This window comes from Passer domesticus, chromosome 9 (assembly GCF_036417665.1).
Source record: "Passer domesticus isolate bPasDom1 chromosome 9, bPasDom1.hap1, whole genome shotgun sequence".
Classification (NCBI taxonomy): Eukaryota; Metazoa; Chordata; class Aves; order Passeriformes; family Passeridae; genus Passer; species Passer domesticus.
The window spans coordinates 24398384-24424080 of NC_087482.1; the positions used below are offsets into that span (position 1 = coordinate 24398384).

Here is a 25697-nt window from a genome sequence, read left to right on the forward strand (position 1 = left end):
GATTACTTTTCCAAAGCAGTGCATCGTTTCCCAGTGAAATACACGACCTCTTCTTACCTATGAAATTGTGATTGAAGACACCTGTGAGCCAGCTCTGTGCAAGATTGCAAAGGAGCAAAGCTTTGGCATTTGGGCACACTTCTCTTTGTTTCTTTGCTCAGGCCTTTGGTGAGCACAGAACTCATCTAGGTAGAAAACTTTTGACCATACAGGATCTTTTGGATCCATTGTCCCCCAAACATGTCAATGTGTGGCCCTGTTGTCATGACAAGTTAAAAACAGCAGCACAAGTGACACAAAGAAAACATGGCAAAAGAGGAAGAAGAGAGGCCCAGTGAAGAAAGGATTTGGTGAGACACTGTACTCCCATAATCTCCAGGAGATCCTGGTGTCACATTCTTCTTTTGGTTTATTTAAATTTAATTGATTCATTTAAGTTTTTTTAAATCATCAAAATAAAATATATACAATTAAAATATGTCATCAAAATTTAAATATACAATCAAACACATTTATTCAAAACTATCAGAACATAGATACATCTGCAACTATGAAGCCTAAACCTATTCCAAAATCCTAACTCCTATTGTTGATGAATCCTATAGTTGATGAATCCTATTCTTGATGAATCCTATTGTTGATGAATACTTTTCTTGATGAATCCTATTCTTAATGAATCCTATTCTTGATAATCCTAAAGCCTAAATCCTATTCTTGAAACATTCTTTGGACAGTTTACAGGTTCTTCCTGATCTTGGAGGAAAGAGCATTTCTGGACTGGAGGCAAGGACTTTCTTGGTAAGGGAATATCAGAAATGTCCAGAGAAAACTTCTTGGAAAGACTGTAGCCAGTCGTATCTGTGGAGACACAAAGTTTAACAGAGCCTGGAATGCAAACCTAAAGCATCTGAAGCTCCGTATTTAATGGGACAGATTCCTTGAAAATTTCTAAAGAGCTGCACAGGGAAACATGCTCCTGCTGGCTGCAACTTGAAGCAGACCAGAGGAAAACCCTGCCCCACTTCCACAGAGCTGCCACAGGAACAGCCTGGCCTCTGGGCTGCCCTGGGACAGCAGGGAGCCCAGAGCCCTGTGCTCTCCAGCCATGGCTCAGCTGCACATGCACCCTGCTGCTGCTCTCCCTGCCCCACAGCTGAGCAGCCCTACAGCTCCACGGGGCACTGCCAGCAGCACAGCTCATTGCAGGGCACATGCAGGGCACAATGTGTACAGCCATTGTGTAATTCAAGCCAATGTTCCCTGCCAATGTGCACAGCCTCTCTGGGCTGCCACAAGACCCTTCCTCCCAACAGAGAGCGGCCCAGCTCCCACCTCACCTCTGTGTGAGACTGATCCATGCTTGGTCTTCACCTTGTCCTCAGTCTGCAGTTGCTTCAGGCTGATCCATGCTTAGTCTTCACCTTTTCCTCAGTCTGGGTTCACTTGAGGCTGATCCATACTTCATCTTTACCCTGTCATCAGTCTGCAGTTGCTTATGGCCCCCCATGTCATGACTAGGAAGGGCAATGCTGATAACAGAGCGGGGGCAGGTGCACACCCTTCCTTAGTATTTTGTCATTTCTGGCACAGCTGAAAAGTCACGTCCGGTGGTGTCCAGCTCAGAAACTTGTCCGCTTTCTGGAGAACATCAAACCTTCACCAGTCCAGAAGGCTGTTGAGGTTTTCCTGCACATGTGGAGGTGTGCTGTCAGCAAACTTAATGATCTGGCTGCCCAGTGCCTCGCAGAAGGCACAGGCCAGCTTGGTGACCACAGCGCAGACGTTGGTGCTTCGCACAGGCAGCGCCTTGTTCTCCAGGCAGGACCAGAGCACGGGCAGGGCGTAGCGCTCGACCGCTTCAGGGCTCCTGGCATGAGCCCATTCCACAAGCACTGCCGGGAGAGAGACACAGCTGCTTACCCACCAGCCTCCATGCAAACAGGGATCTACCTCTGCTCTTGCTTCTTGGAAGCCTCTCGGGCCAAGATCAGTGAAACAGCACACACAGCCCCACAACCCAGAAATGGGCAAAGCCGCTGATCATCCTTGAAACACAACCACCAACCCCTCGGGACTAATATCTCCAACCAGAGCCTTGTACCTGTGGCAGACTTTGTACCTTTACTCAATTATTGCACAATTTCTTTCTGCATGAACAATGAATGAAACGTCAAATAGCCTTCTATTTCCATTAACAAGTTGTCTAAACCCACGTAGAAGATTTGGAAATGCACCCTAGAGAGGCAATTGAGAGATTTCTAATAAAAGCAATGATTCCATTTTTGTAACTTTGATGTCAAGGGCCAAAAGTCTAATCTGGCTCTCCCCTTTGCTCCGTGGCCCACAGCAAAGGGCAGTATTAGAACACACTTCAAAACTCCAGCCCACCAGAGATGGCTGCTACTTGACAGCTGGATGAGAACCACCAGAGACTAGCCTGGTGTCTTTGGCAGAATGCTTTTGTGGCTTCCAACAAAGAGCTGTTTCAAACCTCAGGGTGTCTTGGAGAATTACCCAGACCCATTGCCCTTTGCATTTGCCCCGGCACTTGAGCATCTCCACATTTTAATGACATTTTCCCTCCCAATGTTAATAGCATTTCTTCTTACAACGTGCACTGAAATAGGGGCATAGAGACAGAAAAAAGCTACACAGGGGACTGAAATTTATCCAAAACACGAGGGTTTTCTCACATTGCCTCTGGAATCTGCTCTCTGCTCATTTTCTGAACTGAACTATATCAAACACAGACAAAAAGTGACTACCAACAGGCTCCTTGCATGGCAGATTTGGCTGAAAGATCAAAACCTGAAACGCTCAGGAGACCAGTCTTGTTTCCTGATCAGGCAAACTGTTATGTAGTAGCCATTTACTATTCTGTGGTGGAAGAAACTTCATTTCCTCTATGCTGTTAATCCACCAGCAGTCATCAACATTGAAAGAGCTCCTGAAAGTACCCAAAACCAATTTGGCTAAGCAGGAAAAGGGTTATGGTACCCATTCAAAAATGGGACTTCATTTGAGTTTAAATGCAATTAAAGACACTGGCCACTATGGGACTTGAGAAGGGCCCAAGTGAGAGCTCAGCACCTCCTGATGTGGAGGAGCTACTCTACTGTCTGTTCACTGGCATTCCCTGTAAATACTCCCTCGGAGACCTCTTGGCTTAGAAGGGGAGGCCGTACCTGTGATACGCTCCGTGACATCCAGCAGAGCTTGGCCTCTCAGTTGTCTCCATTGGTGGCAGAGCTCTTTCATCAGTGATACTTCATCTACAAGTGAAACACACGTTTCTGTTCACTCTTCTGAGGGCATAGGAGAGAGGACAGTGGTGAGGGAAAAAGCAGGGGCAACCCCATTTTATACAATAAAGTCCATTTCTGCTGATTTTTGAATCCTTTTCTTCTTTCCTTCCAGCCTACTTGTCGGTGTTTAAAATGCCAAAAGAAAAGCTCTCCTTTCACATTTGTAAATCCAAAGTTGTCTGCTCTATCAGGAGCTATGTTAAAACATTTCACATCAGGGTCCTTGAGAGTTCAGTCACATGGAAGCAATGAAAAGGTTCTGCATCCCAGAGCCAAAAGGAAGAAGCCCATACTTGGGACACAGAGAGGCACTGAGTCAGGTAATCCCTGACTTCACAGAGCAGCTGAGGTGGAGAAAGTGGAAACTCCCCTTGAAGACCTGCCTCTTCAACACTCCATTGTTCAGCCATATTCCCCCAGTGTGGCATTTTCAGACCTGACATCAATCTGTGTGGCAGAAAAATTTACAGCTGCCCTTGCCTCTGTAGGTATTTGCCATTTCCTTCTTGTCCCATGTAAAACAACGTGTGGAACAAGGCATCATTGACAGATGGATTTTGACCCATGTGTTATAAAGAAATGAACTTGATGAATCCTATGGTCCCCTTTGAAAAAAGAAGACAAAGAAGAAAGGTGGAAAACAGGCAGCTACTGCCTATAATGTAGAGCCTTCCAGGTGGCTGCTGTGCAGAAGCTCTGATGGGCCGGTGTCCCTTCATGCCTACAGCAAAGCTGTTCATTTGGCAAGTCAGACGGGGCCCAAGCAAACTCCAAAACCCCTTTGCCTCTGAATTGCAGCAAAGCTGTAGTCCAGGACTTGCTCTTCAGACCAGCAGCACAGAGCCAAGGGCTCCTGGGACTGTTGGCAAATGCTGCTGCACATTCCAGCCAGTTGGGGATGGTGCATAAGGACTGCACCTGCACAGCTTCTGGTGGGTGTCAGCTGGAGCATTCCACAGACAGCAACAGCTACCAAGGCACTCAGCGTTCTCTTGTGTCGGAGAGACAGAGACACAGGTGAGGAGAATCCATGCCAGGGCTCAGCCATACCTAAATGCACAACAGATTGGTCCAGAGCTGTCATAGCTGCAGCATGAACCCCAGGATCCTTTGAGTTTAGGTTCTTTGTTATGCCTTCAACCAAACGGATCATCAATGGGTTCATGGCATCCTGCAGGAGTCCTATGATTTCTGCCAGCGCCTCCAGCGCCTTCTGCTTCACTTTCTTATGTGTGTCACAGATTCTCAGGCCAAAATAATCAAAAATCTGTGAAGAGAACAAACAACATGAAAGCTTGATTAAAATGACCTTTTTTGAAGAAGCTATGTAGAAATGAGCACTCAGGAATCTAAAAGATGAAAGTGATCCTTTCTCTCAGGTCAGCCCTTGCTTGCACATTTTCACTGTTTTCCTGTGGGCCACTCACTGGAATGGTTGCACAACCTCATGCTGCTTGAAAGATTTTCATCTGTTTTTAAGAGGTTTGGGTGGGGACAGAAAAATTCCTATGGTGTTTCTCTCATCCTATAAATCATTGAATCAATTCCATTTATTATTTCAAAAGACTACCTTTGCTTTACAAGTATGGAAGCAGATGTTTACAATGCCCAGTTTTTTATACAGTTGCCTCAAGTATTGAGGGCAGCTATGATTTTGCCTAAACTATGGCTGGAGGAGATCTAAGTTTTATTTTCTCTGTCTCAGAACCTGTGTCTGGAGAAGGGCAGGGCTCAGATCAACTCCTCCAGGATCCAGACCATTGCTCTGACTAACAGGTGGACTTGTGAAATATAATGTGCTGTACAGCTCTCATTCCAGCAGGTTCAGTCCCTTGACAGCCACATTATCAGGCACACTTTTCTGGAAAAAGGGGAAAAGCAGCTACAGGGAGGAGAAGGGATGGATCTGTCCTTATTTGTTTTCTTCCTTTCCAAAGAGAAAAAAAGGCCCCCCAAGAAGGGTGAGCACCATCTTTACCAAGAGGAATAGGGACGAGGATGGAAATGAGTTTTACCTGTGCAAGACAAGATGGAGTTCACAGAAGTATCATTTTAAAAACATTTTGTTTAAACCAACCCAGCCTGATACTTCTCTTCCCCATGCAAACCCATTTTTTCTCTAGAAAATAATTGCCATGTCTTCAATGGCTCAATTCCCTCCACTTAACCCAACTGGGAGTAGGAGACAGCAGAGGTTACACCAGCAGAAAATTCTACCATCATCTGATGAACAGCAGCAATAGGCACCTGCCAAAAAAATACAGCTGGACTGAAATAACTTGTCCTGAAGCCTGGAGCTCAATTAATTTGTCTGGATAAGAAGGGCCAGTCTGTCCCAAACAGCCAGGATATAGTGCCAAGACACACTGAATTAACTTTACTTCCGCAGGCTTGGGAAAGGAGCTAAATGAAAGGAGCAATGAAGATATCCTACATACTTGGACAATGTTAGTGGAGATCAGCTGGGGTCTGGTTTTGGACAGGTCTAGGAGGAGTGCCACTCCTTCCATCCGTGTCTGGAACGCCTTGGCTTCCAGGAGATGGTAAAGCTTCTGGAGCAGCTCCCTTTCTTCCACAGATGCAGGTAATGTGACCTGGGCTCTTGCACGGTGTAGGCGGCGTCCACCAGTGGCAGACTTTGCCCTGGAAAACAAAGTCAAATTAGGATCTGTTTCTGATAATCCCTTCAGTTAATTGTGAGCCAAACATCTTGGGGAGCTTTCCTAATGATGTGATTTCAAGCTAGAAAATCATGAGGCTCTGAAGTGAAGAACAATGTGGACCTCATGACAATCATTATGGGAAACAATCTGCAAGTCACATTCTTCTAGTGCTCACGCAGGAAAACCAAGGATGAGATGCATCTGCTCTATCTTCAGATGGCTTCTAAGACACACAGGCCACGTTACTTTGTGGGGAAAGAGAGACACTGCTTCCAAGTTTAAATGCCTCCTCATACGGGATGTGTGTGTCTTACAATAAGGAAACTCATCACTCTGGAGAAGTGTCTCTACAACCAGGCATGACAATCTGCAAAAGTAGCTCAGATGCATCTGAACAGATGAACAGGGGCATAGCTAAATGATCCAGAAAATCAGTAACAGAGAGAAAAACAGAAATCAGACATCCCAGAACTACGCTCACATTTCATTTGCTTCCCTAGAAACTAGATGCACAGCGTAACAAACCCACTGGGAATAATCCTCTTGGATCAACCTGCCTCTTCCATGAGAATGGGAAGATGCTAGCTATGCTACTGAGGCACGTGGTCACTTTCTTGCCACTGCTGAGCATGACAGAGCTAAATAAATCCCCCTCTGTTGTCAGAGGAAAACAGTACAAGTAGCTCTGCCACTGGCATGACGAGACAGCAAGGACCAAATTCCTGTCTTAAATGCTGATTGCAGCACAGGGGGAAATAAACCAAACACGCTGTCCATCAAGCAAACTGTAGGAAGGACAGGAATCACAAGACAAAAAGTCCACCTTGAGATACCTGTTGACCAAAATGGCTTAGGAATTGTCTTGCTCCTTACTACTCAAACTTGGTACTGCTGTTTGAGGGTAAGAAAACCAACAATCAGCTAGACCAAACCTCATGGAAGGGAACTGCTTGTTTGAGGAATGGCATCCTGCCTCTAGACTGGGACTTCTCATTAAAACACCCATCTAAAAAGGACTCCACTTGGATGAAAAAAACCCTGGTTGAATTTACTTGTCTCAAGTCAGGCAGCAGAGACTTGGCCCTCTCCTAGCCTCCACAGCCCTGCCCTTGCCACTGCACTGGATCATCTGAACTGCAAGCAATGGGTGACTTTTTGTCGCCCAGTATTTGTGGAAAGCCCTCCAGAGAAGCTGTGTTCAACACAATGCAGAAATAGATATTTTTTATCCTAGAGCATTTGTAGGGAAAGGAAACAATCTTTGACACTGGTCATCTCCATCAGAAAGATGTGCCTGAGGAAGAGGCATGTGAAGCATGTCACGGGCTTTGTCACATCTGGCAAAAGTGCTCAGTACCGTTTGCTAGGAGGTGATGTGGCCTGGGGCTCCTTGGAGCCTTCATTCCTCTTCTTCACCGGCTCCTGCACAGGTGGGCGTTCAGCCTTCTGGTTTTCCATCCCCTACAGAGACACAGAGAAACCCCATCAATCTTTAGAATAGAACTAGGAAATTCCCTCTTTAAAACACCAGTTAGAACCAGGATCACTGCTACCAAGGCCTAGGGAAACATTTCCTAACTTACAGAAATAAACAGACCAGAGATTCAGTGATGCCAGCTCTTTGTTTTTGGTAGCCCAAGGCAGGTTATGGGTGCTACCAGACTGAGCTGCTGTCTAAAATCCCAAATTTATGAGTTTTGACCATAAATGGGAATTATGCAAACTGGTAGGCAATGAGTGGTCTTAAAGGAAGCAGCAGAAAAAATTGGACTCTTTGGGGGTTGGCCCATTGTGTTGGAAGTTGATTTGGTTCAACACTTACTCTCCCTGCCCCTGCACAAAGAAAAACTCCCTTCTGTAATGTAGATAAAAAGAATAAAATCCCTCCCAATCAAAAAAATGATTTTCCACTGGATGCTGCTGAATTTACCAAGCTTCTTCCAGCTCCACAGGGCTTGACAGCAGGGCAGTAGTCCTAAAATAATTGTAGTATTTAGGATTGACTTGGACATCTTTTGTATATTTGGAAATTTTCTTGGTAGTACTAAGAGACTTAGAGTCTCTTTTGCAAAGACTCTGTTATGTTCAGAAGCACTATTGTCACTTAATTGCTTTACTGAGGGCATGGTAGGGAGAGTGCTGTGGGGGCTTACACGTGAATGTAAACCCATTTTCTCCTCTCTCCCTTTCCTCTTTGTGACCCATATTCAAAGTATTCAAAACCCTACTTTTCCCCCAAGAATACAGTTCCTGTGTGGTCTGCAGAAGAACAGGCTGAGGATTAACAGCTCATTTTCAGGAATAAAATGATTCAGCAAAAGAGGAATGAGATACAGACACATTGGGTATATTTGATCTCCTATTAGCAGTGGCAATACTTGCACAAAGGAGACATTTGTCCTGCCAAGCACTTACTTTCTTCTTAATTCTCTTCAGGATATCTTCCAGGTCATGCGTGGAAAGAGATTGTTCCAAAAGCTTTTGAAATTTTTGATTACTAAGCAACATCTTCACCATCTCCTGTCCATAATGCCTGAGGAAGGAAGGAAGGAAACAAAAGAAAAGTGAACAAAGGAAGAGTGTTAACAGAAGAGGCTGATGCCTTAAACTCATCCGGTGCAATGTTTGCATGAGAAGGCGTTACCTAGACTCAGCAAAGAGGGAGATTTACCTCACTTGACACTGCACAGTGCTGTCAGCTGAACACAAGAGGCAAGAGGAGAATGTGGGCCAACAGAAAAATATCATTTCTCTCTGAAACTGGGGGTGTGCTTCTGTGGGATCAAAGGATCCCAGGCAACAAGAGAAACACATCTGCTTTGTTGTCAGAGCCTATTAGCAGTGTTCTGCTGCCCTTGCACATACATTTTCCTTCCTTTAACTGGCAGGGAAGCCAGGACAAAACACCTCATCCTTGCTTTTGATTATTCTATACTATCTGTATACACATGGGCAGCCAGTTGCTCTGGTGTTCTTGGCAGCTATTAATGGGAATTTCATCATCAAAGGAAGGGGATTTTGGTGGCTTGGGGTGATTTTGCCACTAGGAAACCACAATTTTCTTCAAGAAGAAATTTGGAGGTCACTGAGCCACAGATAATAGCACTCTAGAAATCTGCAGAAGAGGTTTAGAAAGACTGAATACATTGGCTAAAGACCTCTAAAATATTTCTAGGGAAGTCTTAAGTTAATGAGAAACAGATGTTTGGCATCCTTCAGTGATGAACATTAGCCTACACTTGGCTTTCTCTTGTGCGCCTAAGGCTAAACAAAACTGTTGGACTGGCTAATCAGAGCTCTTGTAATCTCAGTAAAGAATCTCGCAAGTCACAGGGAGCTGGCAATGCTCCTTGCTGCCAACCTCAGGTTACCCAGTACAGTCATTTCCCCAGACAACCCAGAGCAGTGGTCACAGCACCAAGCCTGACAGAGCTCAAGAAGCGTTTGGACAATGCTTTCAGGCACGTGGAGTGACTCTTGGGCTGTCCTGCACATGGCCGGGAGCTGGACTGGATGATCTACATGGCTCCCCTCCAACTCTGCATATTCCATGATTCTATGCCCCTTAGCCACACTGTGAGGTCACTTATTATTGCCTTGAGTTTCCACTCTTTCTGGTTTTAGCTTAAAGCCAAACACAAAACGGTTTTCCTGTTTTAGGAGGTGAAAGAAGATCATTACCTCGTGTCCTTGTGACTGTCCTGAGCGAGTGTCCCTGCCACCTGTGCCAGCCTCTCAGCCCTGGGTGAGCCTGCAAGCTTCGTGACTCCCATTTTCTCCATCAAGGACAGGAGGAGTTCGGCCGTACACTTCCGTGCCGGGACGTAGCGGCTCCTGGGAAGGAGAGAGCAAACCCTGGGACACAGGGAGAAGGAGCAGCAGCAGCACAGGCCTTGGCCACAGCCTGCTCCCTGTCCTTGCTGGGGGAAGGAGCCTGGCTTCTCCCTGCAGCTGCAGACACATGTAGAAGGTTCTGTCCTCAGATAAACACAAAGTTAGCATTGTACAGATGGGCTGTCTGCATGGAAAAGGGAAGCATTCAGTCTCTGCACTATTGGATGCTCAATTTCTTTCCCGAAGTTTACTCAGAGAAAGATTAAAGTAATAGGTTACATATTAATTATTTAGAAATTAAGGACAATTCGTGCTGACCCATCAGAGGGCACCCACTAGCCAGAGCTGCAGCAGGATGAGGCTCTTTCCACCCATTCATCCCCAAATCTGCAGACCCCTGGGAAAACACAAATGCAGAGAAAACACGCCGTGGGCCGTGAAGTTGAGGAACACCCAGCAATGCAGCCTGTTTCTTTTGTAAAGCTTGGCAAGGGATACGTCTGAGTGTTTTACCCTATTCCAAAGTTGAGGAAAGGGTGGCAGTCAGTTTATCCAGCTTGTCCTATTCTAGAGACTGTCTCTTGGGAACTATCAGGCCCAGCACCAACACTTAAGGCAGCATTTGCTTCAGCTGTCCCATGGCACTCAGCCAGTGAGGGTGCCTGGAAAGTGCTTCATCATCTCAGGGCTAACATGAAACATCAGTTTGAATAGAAAACACAGCTCTAAGGCCAGGACAGTCACACAAGACTCCTTTTGGCAGGAGCTGCACCTGCTGTGCAGGCTGTGCCACACCCAGCACATTCTCCCTGATGTGCTCCATGCCCCAGCAAGTACCCTCCTTATTTCTCAGAAAGGAGAAATGAGGTTGATCAGAGAATCAAGTCACTGAGTCCACAGAAGATGCAGGATACAGGGCCCTTCCCTTCCACCATTCCCGTTCTCTCTGTCATCCCTTCCCTCAGCCACACACTAGAAGGTCAAGAATATCACAGAAAGAAGAAGAACCTACTTGACTCCATTGTCCAGGAGAGCAGTCATTGCTCGTGTAGGAGTCACGTTCTCTACCATCATGCCCAGGCTCTGACAGGCTGCCTTCTGAATAAACTCTGGGGAGTTCCGCAACATGTGGAGAAGGACTGCAGCAATCTGATCCACCTCGGAGTCCATGTCCTTCCCCAAGATCACAAAGAGCTCTCCCAGAGTGACAACTGCAGAGCAGGACACGTTGGACCGGAGGTTGGTCACCTGGGGAAGTCATGAGGGGAAACATAAGCATCACCTTGCAAAGAAAACCAGTTTCCTTAGACAAGACTCCCAGGAAATCACAACACGTCCCACTGTGTATAAAAGCACAGTAGGAGCAGAAGAGCCCAAGCATGAAAGACACTTACTCTGGCACCAGTTTCTGCCCACACACCTTCTTACTGCAGGCATGAAAAATAGGCTTCACTAAAGTGTTCCACTTAAACCTTCTATAATGTCTACTGCTTTGATTTTAGGCCCTTTTATTTGAAAAACATAGAAGCAAAATAAAGAAAGGGCTGCTTTCAAACCATAAAGGCACAAGGCATAAAGATAAAACAGTCAGATGCTCCTGTTCAAAAAAGCAACACCTGTAGTTGAAGCACCCAGGCAGAAAACAGAAAACACAGGCTCAGGTCTACAGACTCATTTGCAGTGTTCAATTACAGTTTGGGCAGAGATTGGGAATCTGGCATATCATGTTATTAGTGTCTCTTTTCTGCCTTGCATTATAATGGTACCTCACTCACAGACAAGTGTCAGATACCCGACCTGCCAGTAAATACAGCTACATGTACACACAGATCCTACAGATAGCTGACAGACACTAGAAATAGAAGGTCTAAAACCAGAATGAAGGCAGTCCCTGAGCACACATGGAGATGAACAAGCACATATTCTACTCTACAAGCCGTGTATCGAGTATGGGGGACAATTCAGAGCAATGTTCTCACCTCTCTGGTAACTGCCAAGCAAATCTCACGAAGCCGACAGAGCAGGACTTCTGAATGGGACTCAGCCAGCAGTGTGATGTTCAAGAGTCCCTTCTTCTTCCGTTCCCTGAAAGGCAAGTACAAAAAAGATTGATTTTTCTCTCTACCCAAGCACTTGGCAGCACCCTTTCAAATCACCAGGCTGGCAGCTCAGTCAAAGCATGGCAGGTGCTTTTCAAGGAGTACTTAATGAAATCGTGGAACACATTGCCACAGGATGCTGTGGCTGTCAAAAGCATACACAAATCCAAGAGGCAAAGAGAGGGCTTTCAGAGTCTTCATTTGTGACCTTTCTGAAAATCTCTGCTATTAAGTCCCTCTGTCATCACTGCTTCCTAGAAGCTGTGAGGCCAGGCCATGCTGCTGGTTCTTGTCACCTCCCTGTACCTGTCCCTGAGACACAGTCCCATTGGGCTGTTACTGGGACATTTTCCTTCTTTGGCAGCCCCAGCAGGCAGTTCAGCACTGAGAGTCTGCACTGGCACTCTGGAGCTGAGTTTCCACTCTACAATCGAGGCCTGTGTGTCACCCACTCCACCTCACACGTTCCCCAAAAAAGCAGCAGGATGTCCCAGAAGATTAAGATTCCACCGCTGGGCAAGAACTGTTAAAACTCTGGCTTTTCCCAGAACACTCCGACCTAAAACAATGCCCACAACAGCAAAGTGTTATTGAAAAGGTGCAAACAACTCCATCTCTCAGCACTTGCTTTGTGCAGGCCCTCAGCTACAGGAAGGTGTGTGAGGCATCAGGGCTGCAGCCAGGGCTGGCAACTGATCCCATGGGCACCCCTGAGTGTCATCAGGACCCCCACACCTGCAGAAGCTCTCTGCACCTCCCAGGGCATCAAAGAGAAATGGGGAAGAGAAAGCAGAAGAGAAAGGGAAAAGCAAAGAAGACTGCACAAGGAGATGCAACGTGGCTAATTTTTCATGCTGTGAAATTTTTCATTCCCTGTGAGAATGAAGCATCCACCAGTGAGTGGATGCTAACCCAGACATCAAAAAGACAACCAATATCACCTAACATTTGGAAGGGTATCACCTCTGGGCCTCCTTCTGTCTGTGTAGAGTTTTGGGACACATTGTGAGTATTGACAAAACATCTCAAGCCCGTATGATTCCTTGAGAAGGAAAAGTTGAATTGCAAAAGTGCAAGATTCCCAGAGGATTTTATTTCTCTTTCCTTCTCTTCTGCCATGAGCCCTTCAGGAGTAATGGTAGGCAGAAGGACTTGAAGGCACAACTCAGTCCATTTCTCAAAAAGAGGAGCTGCCTGGAGCAGCTTCTGGGACTCACATGCAGGAGTCCCTGCCATTGCTGTCAGCAGTGGGAGCAGAGAGGAATCTTACTCAGTCCCACTGGGCCAGTGGCCCAAGGCACCCAAATCTCTACACTCAAAACTGCTGCCATCCTGCTTCTGCCTTCAGCCAGCAAAGCATCTCGTCCCACAGCTTTCTCTCTTCCCTCAGCATTTCCTTTGCAGCTCCATGGAGCAGCAGCCAAAGCCAGGAAACAGCATGGACCTGCTGCAGTTGGAGCAGTGCTGCAGAGCAAGGCCAAGAAAAGGCTGCTCTCCACTCTTTATCCTCTCACAGCTCCACAGTGGTTTCAGCAGTGCCCTTTGGCCCTCTGGGCTCTCGGGGCTCAGAGGCACCAGCAAGACTCGCTTCTGACCGACCTTAACGCCAAGAGGGACACAGAGTGATGGGGCCTTTCTTACCAGTCATCACTGCCCAGCAAGGACAGTGCCTCCTGCAAGGCCTGCTGTGGGTCCGAAAAGGCTCTGTCCTTCTGCCTGAGCCCACGGAGCGGCTCCTCTCGGCGCAGGGCACCAGTGGCTGTCTGCGAGGTCACTGCAAGGACTTCCCTGCTCTCTGGATCCTGGGGCTCCCTGCTTTCTCTCAGCCTCCCCAGCTGAGCACAGCTCCAGGCTAAACCTGACAATTGCCCCACAGCCCCAGCTCCAAGTGCCACAGGTGCCACAGCCAGCGGCAGGTTCCTGAGGCCGCAGAGCTCCCACTCCCTGCCAGGCAGTGCCAACAGCAGGACTGGCCAGCCCAGGAGGGAACCCCTCAGGTGCCCCTCTTGTCTCAGCACCCTGATTTCCCACAGCCCTGAGAACAGGGGCTCTCGGCAAGTCCCTGAGGAGAGACCTGCAGCTGCCTCGTGACAGCACCAAGCCAAGCCTGAAGAACCCAGCCCTGCTGGGCCCAGCTCAATCCCCAGGGAGCAACAACCAGGGAACAGCCACACCTGACCCTTCACACCTGACAGTGCCTCTGTTTCCATTGACTTCAAATATTCTAGACTACCAAGCTGGAGTAACTCCAAAGTAGATTTGCTGTTCATTCTCAGGACACACTATGAACCCAAGATCCCGGCTGTGCTGGCTGAGGCAGGAGGCAGTTTGTGCTCCTTTTGCAAGGACAAACCCCTGCAGGAAAATGCTGCCATGGAGCAGGCTTACCCGAGGAGCTGCGTGGGAAGCTGCCATCTCCATGGAGGGTGGGCGTACTGGGCTGTAAGGGCACCGTGTCCTGCTTTCTCATGACCGTTTTCTTCATGGCGCTACCAGGGTCTTTTCTCTGTACACTGGGAGCTGTGCCATTGATAGGTGGTAGGCTGAAGCCTGCAGGCACCAAAGAGGAGCCTGTAAGTGGAGAGTGCTGGACGGGGTGACGATGGAAAAGGCCAGAGAAGTTGCTAGAGCTGGGTAACATTCTTTGTTGTCCCAAAGAACTACAAGTATAACAATGGCACACTAACATGGGACAGTGATCACAGAATCCCAGAGGAGTTTGGGCTGGAAGGCACCTTTAACCACCATCTAGTCCAACCCCTGTGAGCAGGGACGTTGTCTAGATCAGGTTTCTCAGAGCCCTACGTAAACTGGCCTTGAACACCTTCAAGGATAGACCAACAACAGCTTCCCTTGGCAAATCCTGCCAGCTTTTCATCCCCTTCATTTAAAAAAAAAATCTCCTTAATATCTAATGTAAATCTTCCCTCTTCTAGTTTAAAAGCAAACTGCAGTGACGCTTCTCCTAAGAAACAAAGAAAACCCAGAGTATTGCTTTGCTTTTGTTCTTCTGTTCCAGAGGCAGGCAGGGAAGTTACCAAAGTGCAGATAGCCTGGTGTGATGCCCTCGGGCTGAGTGCTGCCCCTGAGGGCCCTGCTGCCGCCCTCGGGCAGCACTCACAGCCCTGCAGGCTGAGCCCCTCAGCCAGGATTCAGTTGGGAACGCTGCTTGCTCCTGGGACGAAAACACAAGCACTGCCTGGGGCTTCAGCACAGCTCTACAGCGCCAGCTCCTCAGCAGGGAGCGGCAGGAGAAGGATCTCTGGTGTTTTCATCAGAAGGAATGGAATTTAGTTCCTTCCAGGTTGCAGCCTGGTTGAAAAGCATCCTTTTGGCCTCACCTTCCCTGGAGGCTGCTCTCCAGGAGAGAGTCTGAAGCCCCAGTGTACTTTGCAAGACAGAATTTTCTACTCTGAAAGACTTTACAAGTGGAGGTGGGAAGCTAATATTCTGTTACTGACTCAATGAGGCCATGGGCAAGACACTTCATGTCTCTCTATTTTTCTTTGGGAAACAGAATTAAATCCTAATGCAAGCTTCTTACTCAGATGCAAGCAGAACAGCCCCCCCAGTCTGATTGCAACATTGTGCAAAGGGCAAGCAAGTGGTCAAAAAGGACCACTACAAGTGTTGCCACCACTTACTTGCTTCAGCTGCATCTCCAGGCTCAAATGTCTCTCGAGGAAGCTGCAATGATTTCTCATTTTGTCTCCTCTTCATCTCTTCCATCAAAATCTCCATTTTCTTCTGCTCTAAGTTCTCTTCAGCCAACCTGCACAATTCAGCGCGGGTCTAGGTGCAATGGAAACACATCACAGACTGTAAGCAGAGACACACCAAGCAGACACAACACCTCATCAGGAGCACAGAGTGCACAGAGTGCCACAGTCTTCCATGCAGCTCCATATCCATTCCAATAGTTTCAGAGGAATGTCTCCCATGCTCGCCTTGGCAATTACACACAGTGAGGTGGAACACTTCACTGCCACAACCTCACACTGCTGCAACTGCAACCTATGTCAGGAAGCCCTGCTTGAAGCATGAAAGTCATAGGAGTGCTCCAAGACAGATGAAGAGCTCACATGACAGTGAGCAGGCAGTGCAGTTCCTACAGGCCATGGCAGAAGAACGAAAACCATGTGCAATACCCAGCAAGGAGGGGGAATGACTGTTGCTTAACACTCATGGCCAGGAATTGCAGCTGTTTCTCACTTCCTGGCTTCTGAAGGACTCAGCTCTGAAGGACTTGGTCTCTGAGGCCAGCAGACCAAAAGGAGGAGTCTTGTGAAAACAAGTTGCACAAATGCTGATGTTAATGAGCAGAAAACTTGAGAATGAGAGGGCTGTGAGATACAGCCACAAAGGTAACCAGGAAAAAGCAAACTCTCCCATTTTAGTTTGCAGCCTTGCTTACACTCAACATTAGAGTCTTTGCTTCTCTGCATCCAAGGATGCACTTCTCCCACATTCACTGATGTCTAGCATGATCTGCCATTCAGAACTTCTCTAAACCAGCCTTTGCACATACAGAATGCTTCTGGCGTGACCTTAGCACCATCTCCAAACCAGTCACCTTGGCACTACTGGAAATAGCCAAGCAATTGCTCTGTAGCTGTCAAATACATTCCCAAGAGAATCCCCATCCCCCAAGGAGTGGAAGATTATGATTTTCAGTGGCATTTTGGGCCAAGCGCTAAACAGCCACTGGAAAGGAAGTCTGCTCATCCCTGTTCTTATCCCTTACCTTTCCAAAGATGTCCCTCCGCTCCTTGTCACTCCTAAGACCAGGACTGCTGGGATGATCTGTCTCCTTGGCCTGACTCAGTGAGAGGCCTGGGAATGGAAGCAAAGGTTCCTGTAAATCTCTGGCACCACGTGTTGGAAGCAAAAGAAGCTTTGCTTTCCTCATTAGATGTGCCCAGCATTCTGCAATCCTGTATTTGCAGGGAACAAAGTGTTCATCCAAAAGTTCCACTTTTGCTCTCCTTCCTTGTTCCAGGGGTTTATTCTCTGCTTTCTCTTCAGCAGAGACATCCAAACCCAAATAAACATGACCTATCTCAAAATAATTTTGATCTTGGCTGATATTGACAATTCAAAATGTCCTTAATAGAAATAGCTGATGGCCGGTCATTCTGAAACACTTCCCAACAGAGCTGGTAGAACTAGGAGAACTAATTCTTCACATGGTTTCACAGAGGATAAAATCATGTAGCAGTCAAGCACTATGAGAGGTATACCTGTCTTAAAACTGGATTCTATCACCCTGCTAAATGATTGGGTCAGTAACAAAAGAAAGACCGGAAAGGATGAATGACAGAAGTGATTTATAGTCCAGAATTAATCCAGAAAAAATGTCATTTACTTACTGAGGACTACCGCTGCCTAGCTGCAGTAAGCATTGCAGTTGCATATACACAATTAAGGAGTTATTCCAAAGGTGCCATACTCAGGATGTGGCAGAACAAACCCTGAGCAAAGGGACCAGGGGATCTGATCCCTTTTTCTGCATCAGCAGAATTACTTCTCCAAGTCTCATCTCTCCTATCATTACACAACCAGAGATGTCAAAGGAACTACAACAGTGTCATTGAAGCTTACAGCTTGAAAGCAGTGGATGACCCAGAGGTGCCAGAGACTGCATTTTGCCTGGCACAATTCCACTTGTCAGGGATCAGGCAAGGCAGGGACAGGGACAAGGCAGGAGGCATCTCCTCTCCCAGCCTCAGCCTGCAGCACTGACACAGGCAGAGACAGCCGGGGAAGAGATTTGTCATTGGGAACCTGCCACAGGTGGCTTTGGCCTTGTGCTATCAGAGGATGACAAACTCACACCCTGCCTAGGCTGCAGCCATTTGGAAGTCTCCTTCTCCTTCACTGGAAAATTCAAAAGGACTTTCCATCATAGGAGGTTTCCCTATTCCTCCCAGTGCAAAATTAGGCAATATCCATGAATCTCCAGCAAATCTCACACGGTTCAGATCAGAAATTACCCCAAGGAATGATTTTCTCCTTCAAGGGCAGTCGGAAGGAGTGGAAACATTTCTCATTTCATGCTAATTGGCTTGTTTTTCCATTCTGAGTTTGGAACTAGAAAGGCTGCAGGGAGATAAAAGGCATGACCAAGAAGGAGAGGAATGTTTCCTCTTCCTGCACAGCACATCCAGGAGCCCAAGGTACCCCTTCAGCTCCTGTCAATCAACAATTAACACTGGAGGAGTTTTCACTGCACCACCAGAGAACACTCCCAGGGACTGGGCTCTGGGAGAGTCCTCTGAGCCCATTAGGAAATTGAAATAAATGTAAAGATATCTTTACATAAATGGGCTTAACCAAGCTTTCCAAATGTCACTTCCGTGTCAAGACTAGAAAGGCCACTTTCGGACAGACATCCCTGTACATACCTGCATACTCTGGGGTCTTCTCTTGGCTTCTGCTGCTGGGTCTTGCGCTGGAGAAAATGGAGGACAAAAGAACATATGAGGAGCTAGAAGGAGAAGGGAGAGAATGGGTGTACCATGCTGTCCTGGGTTGACTATATGATGCTTTTATCCCCAATCGTCTTGTTCTGTTTATACTGAATAATAAGTTTTACACCTTTAAGACTCTCTTCCAGACAGTGAGGAGGGGAGGGAAGAAGCGCGCAGTTTGTTTTCAGACTGCTCTCACTCCTCCACATTCCTGCTCCTGGACTGTGTTGTCTGCGGATGGACAGACAGCCGGACAGAGCGCCTTTTTTCCCTTTTTCTTGCTTTTAGTTAGTTTTAGCTAGCTGAGGCAAAGAAGTTCTCTGCATTGTGATTTTTTTCCTTTTTTCTTGGACCTGTTCAAGCCTGCTCTGGACTGAACACCCAGAAGAGCACTGGCAGCTCCACCTGTGGCCCCCCTGGCCGGGCCTGGGCCACGGCGTTTCCAGCACCAGAGAGACTGATCAGAGACTGAGTGAGCCGAGCTGCAACCTGGGGAGGGGACTGTTCTGAGTTTGCTTTCTTTGGAGCAGTGAGAAGTTTTATTGTTAATATTGTTTGGTTTCTATTGTTTAATAAACAGGTTTCTTTCCACTTTTCTCCAAGGAGATATTTTCTCCCGAACCGGTTGGAGGGGGGAGGGGCAATTGAATCTGCTTTTGTAGAGAAGCCCCTTTGGGGGTTATCTCCCAAACTTGCCCTAAACCAGGACACATGCAAGGAGGCAAACCTTCTTAGCATGGTCACTGTGATGAAGGAGGAATTGTAACACATAAACCCAAATATGATTTATTGTCCTTAAGCTTTCAGTTGCTGGAATCACACAGAACTGGGCAAGCTCTGGCTGAAATAACAGCCAAGTCCAGCTGGGGACCCATCCTGAGACACTTTGAAGCCCTGCCTCCTCTTCCCCAGCACCACCTCTGCTCTTGGGGCGTTGCTCTTGGGTTTGACATTGGATGGGCAAAATGCGGAATATTCAGAGGTTTGCCTAAATACATGGGAGACTGTGCCAAATCACCACAGGAGATGGGAAGAGTGAGGTGAAGAGCACACTGGAGCAGCAGACACCTTGGCTTACCTCATCTCCTGGGACTCCTGCAATTCCATCTTTGGAGAGCTGTGCACAGACCCAGCAGCACTGCCCACAGGGGGAATTCCTGCCTTGCGTAGACGGGGAATTAAAGATTTTCCCAATTGTCTCTTCTTCATTTCCCCGCCAGTGGAGCACAGCAAGGAGGTCTGGAAAGAGTAGAACACAGTGCTCAGATCAATCATCCACACTTGCCCCCTTTGATGCCTCAAGAATTTTATCAATGCTCTTAACTGGGACCTGGTAGGAAAAGTCAAACTGATGCAGCAGCTTGGCTGTGGATTGGGAATGCAAAGGGAACTGGGAGAGACCATGTCCCACATTTCCGAGCTCTCCCCACCTTCTCACTTCCCTGGAAATGTGACTACATTCCCAGCTGGCATCCACATGTTTGACATCAAGGTGTTCTGGGGTGCCACTGCCTCCCCTGGCCTTTTGGATGCCATGGCAGTGGGTTTAGATCACTGTTCTCTCCCTGCCCCTAACGTGTCTCACAGCCAGTGCTGATCTCCAGCCAAATCCCCAGAAAGCCATTCTGCAGCATGTCCAAACCTGCTTGTCTCAAGTCCCTCATTCCTTCTGCTGCTGCCCTTCCCTCCTACACTTCCCCAGCAGCCTTGGAGCCCAGATGCTGCTGCTGAGCTCTCGGGATGCTCGCTGCTCTCCAGCTCCCCCACATCCATCATCTCAGCCTCACTGCCATTTAGGGAGTTCAGCAGAGCTCCCTGCCCTGCTGCTCTCTGCAAGGTCTCTGCCTGCCCAACTTGCTCCAGAGCCCCCATGCCATGGCCAGGAATGGGGGTGGAGGCAGCAGGGGCAGATGCACACCCATGCTTAGTATCCCATCATTTCTGGCCCAGCCAAAGAGCCAAGCCAGGACCTGTTCAAAATTCAGTGAAAGGGTCAGTTCCTGTCAGGGAAGAGGTCTCAGAGCTCTGCTGACAGCACATGATATGAAAATTTAGCACAAAGGACTTAGCTTGGTCTCCTTACCTCTCTTCCTTTTCCCTCTGCTCTGAGCTCCTGGCTTTTTCTACTCTCCTCATCCCAGCCGTTGCCAGCATTCCCAGTCTCCTGCTCTCCGCTGCACATCTTGCTTGGCGTGGCAGAAGGAGAGCTCCTCTGGATGGGAGGCAACGGCTTGGAGGGAAGGAGCATCGAGGGACTTGCCAGGGAAAACCTCTTGGCAAGAGGATAGCCAGTCAGAGCTGCAAAGTGGAGACATAAAATATAAGAGAGTCCACAAAGTAAATCTAAATCATCTGAAGCTCCGTATTTCATGGGACAGATTCCTTGGAAGCTTCTAAATAGCTGCACAGGGAAACATGCTCCTGCCACCAGCAGCTTGAAGCAGGCCAGGGGGAAAACCCTGCCCCACTTCCACAGAGCTGCCACAGGAACAGCCTGGCCTCTGGGCTGCCCTGGGACAGCAGGGAGCCCAGAGCCCTGTGCTCTCCAGCCATGGCTCAGCTGCACATGCACCCTGCTGCTCCTCTCCCTGCCCCACAGCTGAGCAGCCCTACAGCTCCACGGGGCACTGCCAGCAGCACAGCTCATTGCAGGGGCACATGCAGGGCACAGCTGTTCCCTGCCAATGTGCACAGCCTCTCTGGGCTGCCACAAGACCCTTCCTCCCAACAGAGAGCGGCCCAGCTCCCACCTCACCTCTGTGTGAGGCTGAGCCACGCTCACAAGGGAAGAAGTGAGTTCGGTGAATTCCCACCTTTACAGTCAATCCATCTAATGGGTGAGGCATGCAAGGGGTGTTTTCATTATTCAGAAGATCTCTCTGCTTTTTCTTTTCATGCAACTACCATCACTAGAATTCCTTTGAAATGTATGGAGCTGGCAAACCAGGAGAGAAAGCTTCTACAACTTTGCTTATGTGTTGTTCATTACCCATCCACTACTTTGAAATCCCTTTCCTTCTAAACTGTGGGCAACCCACAGTGGTCAACAGAATTTGACAATTACAACTCAGAAGTAATTGCTTTCCAAGTTAGTGTTCATGGCCTTTGTTTCAGTAACTCCCACTCAGTTCTAGGTTGGGTTTTATTGCTTCATTACTTTTCTTTCTCTTCACAACAGAGGAAGTGCTGGCACATGAACAATGGCACCTCATGTTGGAAGAAGCTTTGCAATCCAGGTTACATGTCCCCAGTACTCAAGGAGTCTGCATTTGCAGGGCATAAACTGGCCATTCAATTGGAAATTGCCACTTTTGCTGTGCTTCATTGCTCCATGGGTTTTTCTTCCTGATTTCTTTCATGCAGTCAACAAACTACCATCATAAAACCCAAAACCTACATAAACATGATCGGCCTCAAAACATTTCTGATCTTGGCTAATACTATCAATTCAAATTTTTCTCAGTGGAAATAGTACAGGGCAGGTCATTCTGATATATTCTCCAACTGAACTGTTGGAAGTAAGAGAACTAAGTTTTTACATAGTTTCACCAAGAATAAACCCATGTGGTATACAGGCCATTAGTGAGGAATACCGCTCTCTTAAAACTGGATTTGTTTCCTGCTATAAAACATCCCGGTCAGTAACAAAAGAGAGACAGTGATGGATTAATGAGATGGTTCATTCCTAGTCCAGAATTCATACAGCAAAATTGGCAACGACATTGATGAGTGATACTACTCCCTTGCTGCATTCAGCATTGCAGATGCATTCCAGCAATGAAGGAGTCATTCCAAAGGTGCCATACCCAGCATTTGGCAGAACTAACCCTGAGCAAAGGGACCAGGGGATCTGATCCCTTTTTCTGCATCGGCAGAATTACTTCTCCAAGTCTCATCTCTCCTATCATTACACAACCAGAGATGTCAAAGGAACTACAACAGTGTCATTGAAGCTTACAGCTTGAAAGCAGTGGATGACCCAGAGGTGCCAGAGACTGCATTTTGCCTGGCACAATTCCACTTGTCAGGGATCAGGCAAGGCAGGGACAGGGACAAGGCAGGAGGCATCTCCTCCCCAGCCTCAGCCTGCAGCACTGACACAGGCAGAGACAGTTGGGGAAGAGATTTGTCATTGGGAACCTGCCACAGGTGGCTTTGGCCTTGTGCTATCAGAGGATGACAAACTCACACCCTGCCTAGGCTGCAGCCATTTGGAAGTCTCCTTCTCCTTCACTGGAAAATTCAAAAGGACTTTCCATCATAGGAGGTTTCCCTATTCCTCCCAGTGCAAAACCAGGCAATATACAGGAATCTCCTTCAACTCTCAAGGGATTCAGATCAGAAACTACCCCAAGGAATGGTTTTCTCCTTCAAGGGCAGTCGGAAGGAGTGGAAACATTTCTCATTTCATGCTAATTGGCTTATTTTTCCATTCCCCACTTGGCACTAGAAAGGCTGCAAGGAGGTAAAAGGGATGTGCAGGATGGAGAGGAATGTATCCGTTTCCTGCCCAGCTTATCCAAGAGCCCAAGGTACCCCTCCAGCTCCTTCCACTCAAAAATTAACACTGGAGGAATTTTCACTGCACCACCAGAGAACACTCCTAGGGACTGGGCTCTGGGAGAGTCCTCTGAGCCCATTAGGAAATTGAAATACATTTAAAGATACCTTTAAATGAATGGGTGTTAACCAAGATTTCCAAATGTCAACTCAGTGTGAAGACTAGAAAGGCCACTTTCGGACAAAATGTGGAATACAGAAAAGTTCACCTAAATACGTGGGACAGCTGACTGTGCCAAATCACCACAGGAGATGCGAAGAGTGAGGTGAAAAGTACACTGGAGCCCTGTGCCTACCTGCATACTCCGGGCTCTTCTCTTGGCTTCTGGTGCTGGGTCTTGGCCTGGAGAAAATGGAGGACAAAGGAACATATGAGGAGCTAGAAAGAGAAGGGAGGGAATGAATGTACCATGCAAGCAGGCAAACCTTCTAAGCATGGTCCCTGTGATGAAGGAGGAATTGCAAAACATAATCCCAAAGATGAGTCATTGTCCTTAAGCTTTCAGTTGCTGGAATCACACAGAACTGGCCAAGCTCTGGCTGAAATAACAGCCAAGTCCAGCTGGGGACCCATCCTGAGACACTTTGAAGCCCTGCCTCCCTTTCCCCAGCACCACCTCTGCTCTTGGGGCATTGCTCTTGGGTTTGACATTCTGCTGGATCACCATAGATGGGCAAAATATGGTGTTGCCAGGATTTTTAGTGAAAAAGCCTCTGCTAGGATTTTTCCTGTCCTGAGGAGCTGAGGGCCTCAGGAAAGAAATGTAAACAATAACTATCTGCTCCTGTGGAGTGCCACAGGTGAATCTTCCATTGGTTCATGTGGATTGTTTTCAATCAGTGACCAATCACAGCCACCTGTGCCAAGGCTGTGAGCAGTCACAGGATTTTTGTTATTGATTCCTGTTCTATTCTTGTCTTTGTAGCCTTCTGATCTTTCTCTCTCTGTTCTTTTAGTATAGTTGTAATGTAGCATTTTAGTATAATATATATCATAATAAATCAGCCTTCTGATGAAAGTGGAGTCAAGCCTCGTGTCCTCGCACCAGGGGTTGCAGTCAAAGCAAGAATTGGTGACCCCTGGACGTGTGAAACTGATGGTCACCCCAAGAGTGACCGTGGAATCTAGCCTGGAGCTGAAGAAACGAGACCCTGAAGATGGGCAGAGTTCACAGCCAAGGCGAACAGGAGAACCTGTTGGACTTTCCTGGAGATTGTGTCCAGAGACCGCAGAGCAGCAGAGCTGCACAGCTGGATCCACAAGGATACTGTCTAGAGGTACTGTTATTTTTTCCCTTCCTGAAGATCCTGCCATTCGCAAAAGGTGGGAGGAAAGTTGGGAAAATGTACCTTCGGAAGCTCAGGTTCCGTTTACTGCGTCAGAGGAGAAAGTTATTAAACTCTGGTGCAAATGGGGACACGATTTGATTTTTTGGAAGGAAGATTATTATGACGTTTTCAGATAGGCAAAATTTCATAGATTTTTTACAAATGTGATATACTCCCTCGATTTAGATGTTTGGGAGTTCATGAAGGCTGCTGTTGAGTGGACAGAGCACCAGGGTGTTAAACGCCCGTTGATATATTCAATATCCCAAGACATCTTATCCTGGGTTTTGACAGTAAAAAAGGCTGGGGGGGACGTCATGGCTCGGTGGCGCGGCCGCGCTCCGTACCCGCCAGGTTCGGCACGAGAGAAGCCTCTCAAAGAAGACGAACCGCGAGTTTGCATTCCCCCCGCACTGCCCACAGCTGAGCAAAAGTTTTTCTCTGTTCCTTCGGAGCAGACAGAGCTGCCTTCCCCCCCCTCTCCTTCTCTTGGGGGGGATGGGGAGCCGAGCCCGCCGCTTTCCGGGCCGGCCCCGCCCGCTTCACCGCGGATCTTTCCGCCTTCCCCACCCCGGGAGGGAGCGGATCCGGCTCCGCCTCAGCCAGCCCCGCGGGAGGCGCCGGACCCCGCGGCTCCGCCTCAGCCGGCTCCGCCCGCGGCCCCGCAGCCGCCCGGGCCAGCTCCGCCGGCTCTGATAACTGCGCCTGCGCCGCGGCACCCGGAACCGCCTCCCGCCGATCCGCCCGCGTTGCCAGGCAGCGCGATCAACAACAGTGATTCCCCGGCTGTGCTGCTGTTCCCGGGAGCTGCAGGAGCTGCCTCCGTGTCTTCTTCTTTTTCTGCATCCCAGCCGGCAACGGAATTCGCAACGGTGCAGGCGGCGCCTGCGCGGGCCGACCCCGCTCCGAGCCCGCCGCCCCCGCCTGTCCCGCCGCTCCCTGCCGATCCAATTGCAGTGCAAGAGCTTGCTGAGAATAGTGCTGAGCCCACGAGACCGCCTCAAGAGTCGACACCAGCGCCCGTGCTGCCTGCACCACCCACCCCAGTTGTCCCGCAGGTTTCCGAAACTCCATCATTCACATCAAACCCTGCGAAAAGCCTATCCTTCCGTAAAAAAAGCATAACCCTCCAGCTGACTGCAGGAGCAGTTCGGCTGGCTGTGTTCAAAATCAATATAGTTTTTAAATCACTTCGCGTATAGTCGAGAGCTTCTCCCTAGAAGTTAAAGTGCCTGCCTTCCCCCGAGCGCCCCTGCGGCGTGGGGGAGTTGGCTCCTGTAACATCTACCTCTAGTTCCCAACCCAGTAGAGATAAAAGTAGTGCCAAAAAGCAAAAAGCAGAAAAAATAACATTTACCTTACAAAAAACAAGAGACACAGAGCAAAGCAAGCACTGCTCGCTTGCTCTGGAGACAAGAAACCCTCAAATCTAAAATA

At 48.1% G+C, this 25697-nt stretch overlaps 1 protein-coding gene and 1 long non-coding RNA gene across 3 annotated transcripts; both read right to left on the reverse strand.

Moving 5' to 3' along the window:
* Window positions 1-364: 364 nt before the first annotated feature.
* LOC135307269 (uncharacterized) lies at window positions 365-1762 on the reverse strand. Its single transcript, XR_010367973.1, has 2 exons — window positions 1338-1762; window positions 365-858 (listed from the first exon to the last, which is right to left on the reverse strand). It is a non-coding gene; the product is annotated as an uncharacterized LOC135307269 (long non-coding RNA).
* Window positions 1763-11296: 9534 nt separating this feature from the next.
* Window positions 11297-24729, reverse strand: LOC135307711 (uncharacterized). Of its 2 annotated transcripts, none has more exons than XM_064432124.1 (8): window positions 23358-24729; window positions 23228-23274; window positions 20455-20669; window positions 19450-19610; window positions 18306-18352; window positions 16646-16734; window positions 15546-15693; window positions 11297-11887 (listed from the first exon to the last, which is right to left on the reverse strand). In XM_064432124.1, the coding sequence occupies exons 1-8, from the start codon at window positions 23399-23401 to the stop codon at window positions 11862-11864; spliced, it is 777 nt and encodes a 258-aa protein (XP_064288194.1). In that variant the 5' UTR covers window positions 23402-24729; the 3' UTR covers window positions 11297-11861. The 2 variants fall into 2 exon arrangements, with proteins under 2 accessions (XP_064288194.1, XP_064288193.1); XM_064432123.1 differs by lacking the exon at window positions 11297-11887 and adding an exon at window positions 14051-14451 and having other exon boundaries at window positions 24282-24729.
* Between the last annotated feature and the right edge of the window lie 968 nt (window positions 24730-25697).